This window comes from Tetrahymena thermophila, assembly GCF_000189635.1.
Source record: "Tetrahymena thermophila SB210 genomic scaffold scf_8254793, whole genome shotgun sequence".
NCBI classification, from domain to species: Eukaryota; Ciliophora; class Oligohymenophorea; order Hymenostomatida; family Tetrahymenidae; genus Tetrahymena; species Tetrahymena thermophila.
In genome coordinates, this window is record NW_002476549.1 from 11,650 (window position 1) to 25,723 (window position 14,074).

At 21.3% G+C, this 14,074-nt stretch overlaps 2 protein-coding genes across 2 annotated transcripts in view; one reads left to right on the plus strand and one right to left on the minus strand. All coding sequences in view use genetic code 6, as the record gives it.

Annotated features, from left to right (window-relative positions):
* Window positions 1-5,251, plus strand: part of TTHERM_01296400 (cyclic nucleotide-binding domain protein) — a gene marked incomplete at its 3' end in the record, with an annotated part of 6,196 nt that extends 945 nt beyond the window's left edge. Inside the window, exons 3-13 of the mRNA XM_001008951.3 lie at window positions 1-127; window positions 410-499; window positions 620-709; window positions 1,013-1,102; window positions 1,385-1,474; window positions 3,303-3,392; window positions 3,678-3,767; window positions 3,972-4,061; window positions 4,343-4,432; window positions 4,718-4,807; window positions 5,131-5,251. The exon at window positions 1-127 is cut by the window's left edge and continues 197 nt beyond it. Of these exons, the coding sequence (XP_001008951.3) occupies window positions 1-127; window positions 410-499; window positions 620-709; window positions 1,013-1,102; window positions 1,385-1,474; window positions 3,303-3,392; window positions 3,678-3,767; window positions 3,972-4,061; window positions 4,343-4,432; window positions 4,718-4,807; window positions 5,131-5,251 (1,058 nt within the window). The remainder of the gene's footprint in view (window positions 128-409; window positions 500-619; window positions 710-1,012; window positions 1,103-1,384; window positions 1,475-3,302; window positions 3,393-3,677; window positions 3,768-3,971; window positions 4,062-4,342; window positions 4,433-4,717; window positions 4,808-5,130) is intronic.
* Window positions 5,252-5,804: 553 nt separating this feature from the next.
* TTHERM_01297400 (REJ domain protein) lies at window positions 5,805-10,484 on the minus strand (the record flags this gene model as incomplete). Its single annotated transcript, XM_001008952.2, has 5 exons — window positions 5,805-8,132; window positions 8,446-8,647; window positions 8,717-9,218; window positions 9,327-9,624; window positions 9,723-10,484. The coding sequence occupies 5 exons, from the start codon at window positions 10,482-10,484 to the stop codon at window positions 5,805-5,807; spliced, it is 4,092 nt and encodes a 1,363-aa protein (XP_001008952.2).
* Window positions 10,485-14,074: the final 3,590 nt, after the last annotated feature.

The following is a 14,074-nucleotide window of genomic DNA, read 5'->3' on the forward strand; positions in this document are numbered from 1 at the left end:
CTAAATAATTATATATTTTTTTCTTCATATTTAAAAGTGCGAATTAAATTGGTGATATCGGTGTATCAGGCTTAGGTTCTGCTTTAGCAAATTGCACTAAACTCTCAAATTTGACACTTAAGCTTTGGTAAAAATAGTATATTTGTTATGGATGTGATATTTTTAGTTATAAAAATGAATTTAAAGCAATTAAATTTGTTTATTTGATTTTTATTTAATTTATTTTTCTTTTTTATTGTACTTGCTTTTTTTTCTAATATCTTTCTTAATTTAACTCATTTATTTTTTATATTTTAAACACTTATTTTATTATTAATAATTCATTTTTTACTATTTCATATTTTTTCTTCATTTTTTTCTCCTAAATAACTAATTAATTAATTATATTTTTTCTTCGATATTTAAAAAGTGGGAATTTTTTTAGTGATTAAGGCGCATTGGGCTTAGGTTCTGCTTTAGCAAATTGCACTAATCTCTCAAATTTGACACTTAATCTTGAGTAAAAATAATTTATTTGTTTGTTTTGGATTGTCATATTTTTAGTTATAAAAATGAATTTAAAAAAATATAATTCTAACTAGTTAATTAATTACTCATTTTTTCTTTTATATTTAAAAAGGGTCAATTCAATTCGTGCAACAGGTGCATCAGGCTTAGGTTCTACTTTAGCAAATTGCACTAATCTCTCAAATTTGAAACTTAATCTTGAGTAAAAATAATTTATTTGTTTGTTTTGGATTGTGATATTTTTAGTTATAAAAATGAATTTAAACATTAAAACAAACTCTTTTGGTTTATTTGTTTATTAGCTTTTTATTAAATTTATTTTTTCTTTTACTTTTTAATTGTACTTTTTTTTTATTTCTTTCTTAATATAACTTGTTTTTTTATTATCAACATTTGCATTTACTATTTTATTATGAATTCATTTCTCATTATTTCATATTTTTCTTCATTTATTTTTTCCTTCGAAAAAACTAATTAATTATATTTTTTATTCAATATTTAAAAGGAACAATTATATTGGTGATTAAGGTGCATCAGGCTTAGGTTTTGCTTTAGCAAATTGCACTAACCTCTCAAATTTGACACTTTGTCTTATGTAAAAACAGTTTATTTATTTTAAATTGTGATATTTTTAGTTATTAATTTGAATTTAAAAAATTTATAAATCTTTTAATCTCTTTATTAGCTTTTTATTTAGTTTATTTTTATTTTTTATTGTATTTGTGTTTTTTCTTCTTCATTTATCTTTCTTAGTTTAACTCATGTTTTGATTTTTAACATTTTCTTTTATTATTTATTAATTCATTTCTCATTTTTTCATATTTTTTCCTTCTAAATAACTAATTAACAATATATTTTTTCTTCAATATTTAAAAAGATACAATTAAATTAGTTCAACAGGTGCATCAGTCTTAGGTTCTGGTTTAGCAAAATGCACTAATCTCTCAAATTTGGCACTTAGTCTTAGGTAAAAACAGTTTATTTGTTTGTTTTGGATTGTGATATTTTTATTTAAAAAATGAATTTAAAACAATATTATGCTTTTAATTTCTTTATTAGATTTTTATTTAATTTATTTTCTTATCTTTTCTAATTATTTTGTTAATCTTTATTTTATTTTAATATAAAAGTGAAAACGAAATTAAAAAATAATAAGAATTTGAAGTAATAAGCAAGTATCTTAAATCAAAAAGATTAGTTGTCTTTGAAATAAATTTCAATTGATAATAAAATAAATAGTTGTGAAAAAAGGGTTAATAAATATATTATATAACATATATGTAATCAGATAATTTAGCCTAAAATATTCATACATACATACATACATACATACATACATACATACATACATACATACATACATACATACATACATACATACATACATACATACATACATACATACATACATACATAGATAGATAGATAAATTTATTATTATTTTTTATTTTTGTAACTAAATAAATAGCTAACTAAATAAAAGAAAGTTTAAAATTAAATTGACTTAAATAAGTTTCTCTAAAATCATCCCTCATTTTAACAAAAATCAAAGCTTTTAAGCCTAAATATTATCTTATATCACAATAATAGTAATATTAAGAGAAATTTACAATCTGAGTGTTTTAAGTGCCAAAATGAAGGCACTACATGCCAAATTTTTAATAATTTTTTTTCAAGCTATTTTTAACTTTTAAATTAAAAAAAATAGTTAGAAATTAATATAAAATATTCGCTTAGTTAAATTTATATTATTTTTTATCATTCATAACTCATTAAATTTTAACCCGTAAATCCTCATAAATTAATTCTCACCAGCAAACATAAATTTTCACCATATTTTGTGAATACATGTAAATAAATATGTTAAAAATTTATTTACTTTATTCTAGTTAGTTCATATTGTAATTTTCCTTTATGTCTGAAATCTGATTCCTACTATATTTTTAAGTACAGATTTTAAAAAGAAATATTAAGATTTAATAATGAATGCTATCCTATCCTAACTTTTTTATGATTTTTATTTCGAAGAGCAAATTTATAAATTCATAAAATTTATTTGTACATTTTATTCACTTATAATTAATTAATTAATTAATTAATCAAATTTCCATAAATTGATATTCAATATTTTTGTAAAAAAAATAAATGAATTAATAAATTAAATATTACGAGAAATTAGAAGAAGTAATTATTTATTTATTAATTAAAATATTTTAAATTTTTATTTACAAATATTAAAAGTTTTTAAACTCTTCACTTTAATCTCACTAAGTTCTACATATTATTCTGAGGTATATTTAATTTATAAATATTATTATTAATATTGTCTATATATTTAACTTTCAGTTTATTTAAAATAGTATTTTAATAATAGAAATGATCACCTATATTCACTCATTTATTTTATTAATACAAATGTTTTTTTAGTTATTTTAACTTAATTTTAACTTTAAATTTTTTAATTCATAATCCATTTTTTATTTTTTAATATTTTTTAATTCATTTTTTCCTTCTAAAACTTTTTATTGATAAAATCAGTTTATTTATTTTGGATTATGATGTTTTTATTTTTAAAAATGAATTCAAAGCAATATAACTCTTTTAATTTATTGGTTTATTAGCTACTTTTTTAATTTTACTTGTGTTTTTTCTCTTCCATCTTTCTTAACTTAACTCATTTTTTTATTTTCAACATTTGCTTTTATAATTCATTTCTAATTATTTCATATTTTTTAATCATTTTTTCCTTCTAAATAACTAATCAATTATATATTTTTTCTTGAATATTTAAAAAGGTACAATTAATTTGGTGCAGCAGGTGCATCAGGATTATTTTCTGCTTTAGAAAGTTGCACTAATCTCTCTAATTTGACACTTTATCTTTGGTAAAACAGTATATTTGTTTGGATTGTGATATTTTTAGTAATAAATTTGAATTTAAAACAATATTACTCTTTTAATTTGTTTGTTAGCTTTTTATTTAATTTCTTTTTCTTTTTTATTGTAAATTGAGTTTTTTTTTGTTATATCTTTCTTAATTTAACTCATTTTTTTATTTTCAAAATTTAATTTTATTATTTATTTATTTATTAATTTATTTTTTATTTTTTCATCATTATTTCCTTCTAAATTACTAATTAAATATAAATTTTTTCTCAATATTAAAAAAGGTATAATTAAATTGATGCAACAGGTGCATCAAGCTTAGGTTCTGCTTTAGCAAATTGCTCTAATCTCTCAAATTTGACACTTGATCTTTGGTAAAAACAGTTTATTTGTTTTTGATTGTCATATTTTTAGTTATATAAATGAATCTTAAACAATATAACTAACTCTTCTAATTTATTTGTTGATTAGCTTTTTATTTAATGTATTTTTCTTTTTATATTTTAATTTTATTTGTGTTTTTTCTTTATCTTACATAATTTAACTTATAAAATATATTTTCTTCAATATTTAAAAAGGTAAAATTAAATTGGTGATATCGGTGTAATAGGTCTAGGTTCTGGTTTAGAAAATTGCACTAGTCTCTCAAATTTGACACTTATTCTTGAGTAATAAAAGTTTATTTGTTTTAGATTGTAATTATTTTAATTATAAAAATGAATTTAAAACAAAATAACTCTTTTAATTGTTTATTAACTTTTTATTTAATTTATTTTTCTTTTTCTTTTTTATTTCTTAAGACTTACTTAATTTAATCCATTTTTTTTATTTTGAACAATTGATTTTATTATTTATTAATTTTTTTCTTTTTATTTCATATTTTTTTATCATTTTTTCCTTCTAAATAAATAATTAACTTTTATTCATTTTTTCTTCAATATTTAATTAGTAACAATTAAATTGGTTCAACAGGTGCATCAGGCTTAGGTTCTGCTTTAGCAAATTGCTCTAATCTCTCAAATTTGACACTTAATCTTAGGTAAAAATAGTTTATTTGTTTTTATTTAGTTATAAAAATGAATTTAAAACAAAACAACTTATTTAAATTTATTTATTAGCTTTTTATTTAATTTATTTTTCTTTTTCTTTTTTATTGTACTTATGTATTTTTTTTATAAAATTTTTATTAATTTAACTCATTTTTTTTTCTTCAACATTTTCTTTTATTATTTATTAATTTATTTCTTACTATTTTATATTTTTCATAATTTTTTTCTTCTAAATAACTAATTAACTATATATTTTTTCTTCAATATTTAAAAAGTAGGAATGAAATTGATGCAACAGGTGCATCAGGCTTAGGTTTTTCTTTAGCAAAATGCACTAATCTCTCAAATTTAACACTTGAACTTGGGTAAAAACCGTTAATTTGCTTTGGATTGTTATATTTAGAGTTATAAAAATTAATTTAAAACAATATAACTCTTTTAATTTATTTGTCTATTAGCTTTTCATTTAATTTTCTTATTCTTTTATATTGTACTTGTTTTTTTTTGTTGTTTATTTTTTAATTTAATTTAATTTGATTTAACTTATTTTTTTATTTTCAAGAATTTCTTTTATTATTTATTTATTTATTTATTAATTGATTCATTTCTGATTATTTCATAATTTTTCTTCATTTTTTCCTTCTAAAAAACAAATCAATTTTATATTTTATCTTGAATATTTAAAAAGTTAAAATTAAATTAGTGCAACAGGTGCATCAGGCTTAGGTTCTGCTTTAACAAATTGCCCTAATCTCTCAAATTTGAAACTTTATCTTTGGTAAATACAGTTTATTTATTTTAAATTGTGATATTTTTAGCTATAAATCTGAATATATTTTAATATAACTAACTCTTTTAATTTATTTGTTTATTAGCTTTTTTTATAATTAATTAATTTATTTATTTATTTATTTTCTTTTTCTTTATTATTTTGCTAATTTTTTTTATTTATTAATTTTATTCTCTTTAATTTTTTTTAGTATTTTATTTTAAAATAATATAAAATATAAGTTCAAACTAAATCAATGAATCATAAGAATTTAAAATAATAAGCAAGTGTCTTAAATCAAAAAGGTTAGTTGTTTTTGAAATAGATTTCAACGAAAGATGATAAACTAGTGGTGAAATAAATGATGAATAAATATAAATATTTAAATAATAAATAGTAAATCATATGTTTTATTACATAATATTTTGTAATCAGATAATTTAATCTAAAATATACATCGATAAATAGATAGATATACTTATTATTATTTTTACTAATATTTAATTTAGTTTGCTAAATTAATAAATAGCTTATTAAAGAAATGAAAATTTACAATTTAAATTTACTTAAATAAATTTCTCTAAAACCATCCCTCATTTTAACAAAAAAATCAAAGATTTTAATCTTAAATATTATCTTATATCATATTAAGGAAAATTAGGGGTTTCAATTTGCTATCCATAAATTTCTATTTATTATTTATTTATTTCTAAGAATTTTCCAATTAAAAATAAAAAAATTTGAAACAATGTGAAACCTAGCAATAGCCAAAATACTATATACATATAAAAGTTCTCAAAGCTTGCTATATTTAATAGCCCTTATTCTCCAAATGCTGTCTGCAGATTTTTATTTTTTAACAACATGTCATCAATATCTTCAATGATTGTTGTTGGTTTTTAGGATGCACAGCAGCACACGTAACGATTTTAAGTAATTTTAGCGATATTACAATTTTATTTGCTCCATGAAAGATTATTTTATTAGAGGCATGTCATATTATATAACCTACTAGAATTTGTATTATTAAACTAGTAAATGATAGTAGACTGATTTAATGCTACTTAAGAAGAAGAATTATAAATCTATGGTAATATTACTTCATTCTTAGAGTAAGTAAAGTTTTAACTAATATTTTTGAATTGTTATGTGTACGCCTAAAAATCTGAAGTATTTTCGTATATGTTTTACTTATAATTATTTCTTGAAATACTAAAAATGCTAGTTTAATTTTCAGAATTGTCGTCATCTATACTTAGAACGTATTTGAATAGGTTTTTCTATGTTACTTTATCTGCCAAAAGAGTGGACAAGTCACCATTTAAAATAATTTATCCTTAGTTTGGTAAGCTAATATTATTCAGTAGATTTCCAATCTAACTCGATATTTTATTGTATGACTAGAAATCTTCGTATGAGTTATTATTTTACAAACTAACGCTTGAATTTAAAATTTTAAAAGAATCCACCATATTTTAAATTTAAATATCATTATTTTGTTGTAAATGACTAAGATTACTACTTTTTATGCTTGAATTAGTATTTTGGAGTATTGTTTACAGTTAACCAAATATTTTATTTTTCTATGTGGTAACATTGTTTTATTAAGATGAGCTAAAGAGTAGTTATGATAGCTAAGCAGTTACTTTATTCGCAAATGTAGACAAAAGGGAGAATTTTGGTATTTAGAAAGAGAGTTGCTATATATTTTAAATCAGTAGAGTTTCTATATCATTCATTTGCTATGAAAGTTAATTGTTTTTACTAATGTCTTCTGCTATAATGCTTAAAATCACTAGTTAGTTAGTGATTTATATATTTGAGCTCTATAAAGCTTATGTAGTGAGTTGATTTACCAGTTTATAATATTCATCGGCTGATTTATTCTAAGCTTGAACCTATATTATAGAAGAGGTATTATAAACTCCTAGGTAAGAATCCATGACCTATACCATAACAACTAGATTTCCATTAGGTAGTACTGTTTAAATTGAGTTGTTTATAGTCTAATCTTATATTTATCTTCTTAATATATTCCAAGGAGAAATTAATTCTTGAAGGGCATCATCAGCACTATTGTAATAGAAGAACTAATAAGTTAGAGGAAGATCTTCATCTGTACAATTCAATAATTATATCTAAAAGATAGTTTCGAGTGCCATACCTTATAAGGGATTTATATTTAAAAAGCAATTCTGAGGGGGAATATTAATTTAAATGCTAACTGTAGACAAGCTCGGCATAACAAATAATGGATTGTAGACAGAAAATCTTATTTAAAGTGTTGGTTTTGAGGGATCTATATTTTAAAAATAGTTCCAAATTCTGAATCTAACTCGGAAATAATCAAATTTGATTGCTGCGACTGGATTATTATCATATAATATAGCTCCTGCATAAGACAAGTAATCTGATGAAGCATTCTCATCATAAATTATTTAAAAATTAAGATCATCATTCAAATTAATTTTTCGGTTAGTGCTTGCTGCAGTAAATAAAATATTAAGTGCAGGAATATCTAATTCTGTGAATATACAGGTAGTGGTGAAATTTGATAGCCTAGAATCTTTTTATCCAACAACTGTAAACTAAATTATAGTGTATGGCTAAAAGGTTTTAGCAGGAAAAGTAATACTACTGAATCCTTGTTGCAATTAAATCTACTTATTCTAGTAATCATAGCAGATATGGTCATTAGAGGATAGGCTATTACACTTCCAACTAAAGTTGATATTTGAAGCAGAATTTGGAACTTGAATCTCATAATCCCTTGAATCTGTATTTAAGACCATTTTATTTTAATAGCCTAAAACAAGATTAGAGCCTCCAATAATTTGCAAATACAAATCTGTAATTTAAATATTAACTGATATATTTTGGATCGCAGTAATATTACTATCTGAACTCAAATTCAAAATCAGCTATTATTAAAATTTATAATTATAAATAAATAAATGTAATTAATATTTGAACATTTTGAAGAGATTTCTTTTAAATTTCAATATTAAAATTCAATATCTCTTTATTAATAATATGGGAAAATTATTGAATAATTAGGAGGAATATTTCAAAATTACATATTTACTTGAATTAATTACATTTCTGTTATTGCTAAATTAATTAAAATTTTTAGAACTATTATTTAAATTTATCTACCCATTAAAGGATATTTGATGGAAAAGTTTATATATATGCTATGATGGTGTTTGTTAATAATATTTATAAAAAATTTACACTCATATTAAAGGTTTAGTTAGATGCTAATGAGTAAGGGAGAATATCATATTGAAAGCTTGATTAGTTGTATTTAATTAAGCTTTACTTTTAAAGCTGGTTAGAAACAAGTTGTAAATCAACAGGCTCATTAAAAAAAGTTATTTGGCCTAACTCGCATTTCTCTATGTAAAATTAAAAGCAGAAACTCAAGCTCATAAATCTATTTATTATTTTAAGGAAAAATAATATTTATTGATTGATGAAATAATTGATTATAAAGAAAATTAACCTATAAATTGGTGGGTACAAAGATTGCTAATAGTTGATTCTTATAAATTTTTATATTTGGTAAATAATTGTGAACACTTAAGAACCAGATTAGTTAACCTTAAGTAAATAACTAAATTATATTGTTATATTAATATTTGGGGGTATGAATTTAGGATCTATTATTAAACTTGTGTTTTTGTTTTGGCTTGCTTTTAATAATATCTCCTTTATACTTTCTTACTACTCGTTGCTTATCGAGCCTAAAATTTGATTTAAAGTCCAATTTAGACTCATAAATTTTCTTCCGGCATCGTTTTAAATGTTGTAAAGAGTTATATTTATAGAGTTACAGCTATTTTCTATGTGATTATAGCTAAATTAAAGTTAAGGGATTCCAGGGGACTCTTAGAAAGTAATGTTTCTATAAAATGTGTTAATAAACGTGTCCTTATAATCTATAAACTGCAGCTTATTTGGCAAAAAATTAATTGAGTTATTTTCCATGATTGTCGATGAGTCGCCTATTTATTAAATAAAATTAAATTTAGGTTAAATTATTTAAAAAATGAAAGTATGCATTTATAAATTTAATGAGTTGAATTATCGAATATTTAATAAAATTAAGTTACTTAAATTAGCCAAAATTTTATTCCCTCTGATTTCGCATTAAGAATCTAACCCAAGAAGGCCTAATGTTACTTAATCAAATATCTATGAACACAAAGACTAAGGTGTATTTGATATCATATTCATCAATGGAGATCCGAAATCAATACTGAGCTATGGAGATGTAGCACTTAACTTTGCATCAATGACAGCAATATTTTCATAGCTGCATTAATAAAATATATTCCTTGTATCATTTTAGTTTTTGCAAAGGCATTCTTTACTTTTAACATCTATTTATCTTGTTTCATTATAGCAGGTCTGACATTATTAATTTTAAATTTATGACTAATCACATTATTTACAGTTCGCATAGCAGGGATTGCATTATAGGCTCCAATAATTTTAACATTGATCACATGTGAGAGCAGTAAAATTGCTTTAAAACCCATTTGGACAAAGGCTAACACAATTTTTATTGTACAGAAAGCTGTTAGGGTAACAACTTAAACAATTATTTGAGTCCTTTCCATCACAGCTTGCACAACTTTAATCACATAACTAGCATAGCTATAATAAGTAATTTGGAAATTCATTTTGATTACAAGATTTTACACACTGTTTTGCAGCTTACTAATAGTATAATTAAGAGTTACAAGATAAACAATTAGTTTAACTGGGACCATCACAAGTTTTACAAGTTACATCGCAGATACATGATTTCTTGGCTTAATTATAATACAGCCCAGGACTGCAAGATAAACAATTGTTAGAATTTGGTCCATCGCAAGTTTTACAAGTTGAATCACAAATACATGACTTTGTGGCTTAATTATAATACAGCCCAGGATTGCAAGATAAACAGTTATTTGAGTTTGGACCATCACACGTTTTACAATTTGCATCACAAATACATTACTTTGTGACTTAATTATAATACAGTCCAGGATTGCAAGATAAGCAGTTATTTGAATCTGGACCATCACACGTTTTACAAGTTGCATCACAAATACATGATTTTGTGGCTTAATTATAATACAGTCCAGGACTGCAAGATAAGCAATTGTTTGGATTTGGACCATCGCAAGTTTTACATGTTGGATCGCAAATACATTATTATGTGGATTAATTATAATAAAACCCAGGATAACAGGATAAACAATTGTTAGGATTTGGACCATTACAAGTTTAACATGCTGAATTACATAATTAGCATTAGTTAAATTAATTCACAAATTAGTTATTATTACAAGAATTTACACACTAGTTAGTTTATTGCTGAAGGTAATACCCAGAATAACATTATAAGCAAATCTAATTATAATCACATTAGCTACAATTTGTTTGGCACTTTATATATTATGTTAAATAAATATTTTTAAGTGAGAATTCAAATTTAAAAAATTTAAAGAAAAATTGTTTTTAAAAAAATGTAAAAAAATCTTCAATATTGTAAAATTTAAAAATGGTTATTTATTTATTTATTCATTATATATTTTCCTAAATTTATTTGGCCTTTTTTTAAAAATGTTAATTGATGTGGTCTTAATTTTAATTAAATAATTTTTTAATATACTAATTAATCAATAATATAATAGGCCTCTCTCTACGAACAAATTTAATAATTTAATTTACCAATTAAACTAATAGAATGATCATTTTAATAAAAATTTGATACTATTTCCCAATATTCGTATTGAATGGTGTTATTCTAATTGTTAAACTATCTACATTTTATTATTACTTAAACAAATTAAAATAATTTCTAGAAGATTTATAACCAGGATTATAATATCCTTCGTCGCTTATATAAGGGATTTCATTTATTACAGCTATCGATTATAAATTAAGGTTAGCTGGCATATCGACAAAAAACATATATATTAAATCAAAGGAATATATCTTTGTATTCCTAATTAATTAATAAAATATTTTGAAAAAAATATTATCAAATTAAAACATTAAAAATAAATTAAATTCTCTTATTGATATTAAATATAAATTGAAGCTAAATTAATCTTTGATCAAAAAAAGATTTAAATATTGCTATCATAATTTTAGTTCTGTTAATTATTTTTTTTACTGGATTTCAGGAGTATATTTTATTATTATATCATTATTTGATGTACAACTACTCCCTGATAAGTATGTATCTTTGAATTCTGGAAAAATCTTTAAATTTAAGCAACTATTGTCTAAGAAATATTTTTGAATATTATCTATATCAGATTAAATTGCAGGGTTGAAATAATTAATTATGCATTAACTAACTTAAGTTTATAAAAAATGATTTAATAATAAAAACAATAATTAAAAAGAAATATACATACATTTAGGATTGAAAACTGCTTAAGGCCCTTTAAATTGACTGCAATCATCAAGTTAATTACAATATAACTATTTTAAGACTGTTTAATTATTAAAATAAATAAATAAATTATTTCTGCATATTTTATTAATCAAAAATTTGACTTTGTAAAATAACCAATAGGAATGTTCTAATTTTCTAAGTTTTCATTATTAATACAATTTATTTTAAGGATCTTTAGATTTATAATTGTTTTTGATTAATTAAATATTATAAGATAGATTTACTCTTAATCCATTTATAAGTAAGTTATCTGAATATTTTTTGCCAAGCAAATAAAAAATAAATTAATATCATTTGAATTTTATCTTACATTAGATTTAAATTTTAACTAGCTAACTAAACCCATTTAAAACTGTTTTTATTCTTAAGAATCTTAAAAATAACCATTTTATTAAATGTGATACATATTAAAATGATTGGATATTTAAAAGATACTTTATGTATGTAAATGATTATAAGCCATCTCTCAAAGCTCATGTTTTATGCCATTCATTATTTTCTTTTAATTAGAGACTATTTTAATTCAAATTAAGGATGGATGTAATGAACTACTTATACCCAAATCAAAATTGAAATTCTTTATATACTTGTCAGTATAACGTAATTCATACAATATCTTATTTATTTATTTATTTTGGTAAAGTATCCTATTATTATAAAGAAGAATTTGAAGCTAATAGGTAATAGTCAATTAGTCTGATTATTTCTTAAAACTTAATCCTGCCTTTAGTTTTTGAAAAATAAAGAGCAGCTATTACACTAAAAATTAATATTTTCATTTAAATATTTGCCAAGCAAATAAAAAATAAATTAATATCATTTGAATTTTATCTTACATTAGATTTAAATTTTAACTAGCTAACTAAACCCATTTAAAACTGTTTTTATTCTTAAGAATCTTAAAAATAACCATTTCATTAAATGTAATACATATTAAAATGATTGGATATTTAAAAGATACTTTATATATGTAAATGATTATAATCCATCTCTTAAAGCTTATTTTTTTTGCCATTCATTATTTTCTTTTAATTAGAGACTATTTTAATTCAAATTAAGGATGAATGTAATGAACTACTTAAACCCAAATCAAAATTAAAATTCTTTATATACTTGTCAGTATGACGTAATTCGTACAATATCTTATTTATTTATTTTGGTAAAGTATCCTATTATTATAAAGAAGAATTTGAAGCTATTAGATATAGTCAATTAGTCTGATTGTTTCTTAAAACTCAATCCTGCCTTTAGTTTTTGAAAAATAAAGAGCAGCTATAACACTAAAAATTAATATTTTCATTTAAATAGTTTCCATACATCCATTTTTTAAATATTTATAAAATTATTAACAAAATAATTTTATAAAATACTAATTAAACTTAGATCCTATATAATGATCATCTACAAGGTCATATAATTTAATTCTACTATTTATTATTTATAATATGTTAATTTTGGTAAAGCATCCTATTACTATTAAGAAGAATTTGATGTTTACAGATAATAATTAATTAGTCTGATTAATTCTTAAAACTCAATCCTGTCTTTAATTTTTGAAAAATAAAGCAGTAGCTATTACATAATAAATATATATATAAATTGATTTAAATAATTTCCATCCATTTTTGTGATATTTTTTTGGAAAATAAAGCAGTAGCTATTACATAATAAATATATATATAAATTGATTTAAATAATTTCCATCCATTTTTGTGATATTGTTATTCTATTAAAATAAATTTGTAAACCAAAAACTAAACTTTAGTCCTAGATAATTATTAGCTACATTTATGTCAGAAAATTTAATACTAGAATTTCCTTTTAACAATAAATTAACTTTGGCGAAGCATTCAATTATTACTAAGAAGAATTAGATGATTACAGTTAATAATCAATTAATCTAATTATTTTTGAAAGTTCATTCCTACCTTTAATTTTTGAAAAAATAAACAGGAATAAAACAAAACAAATGAATACATGCATTTAAATATATTCTCTCAATTTTTAAAATATTTCTAATTTTTAACACTTTAATATAATAATCTATTTTAATATATCGCTTATTCTTTGTTTTTGTAATTTATTTTTAACTTAAAGATACAACAATTATAAAGCTTATTTACATTTAAAATTACTTGATATAAAATCTAATGAAATATTAATAAAAATGGAGGTAAACAAAGAAAGCATCGTAATATCTCATAGAGATATTTTAAAAATTTCATAAATCTATTTAAAACTGAAATAAAAATAAATGTTTTTATCTTTAAATTAATAGAATTATTTTTTTAAAGGTAATACTTAAAATTGTAGCTCTCAAATAAACGCAATTAATCTAACTCTTGACATAAGTAAATGTTAAAACACTACTTTATTTTGATCACATTTTAATAATAACAC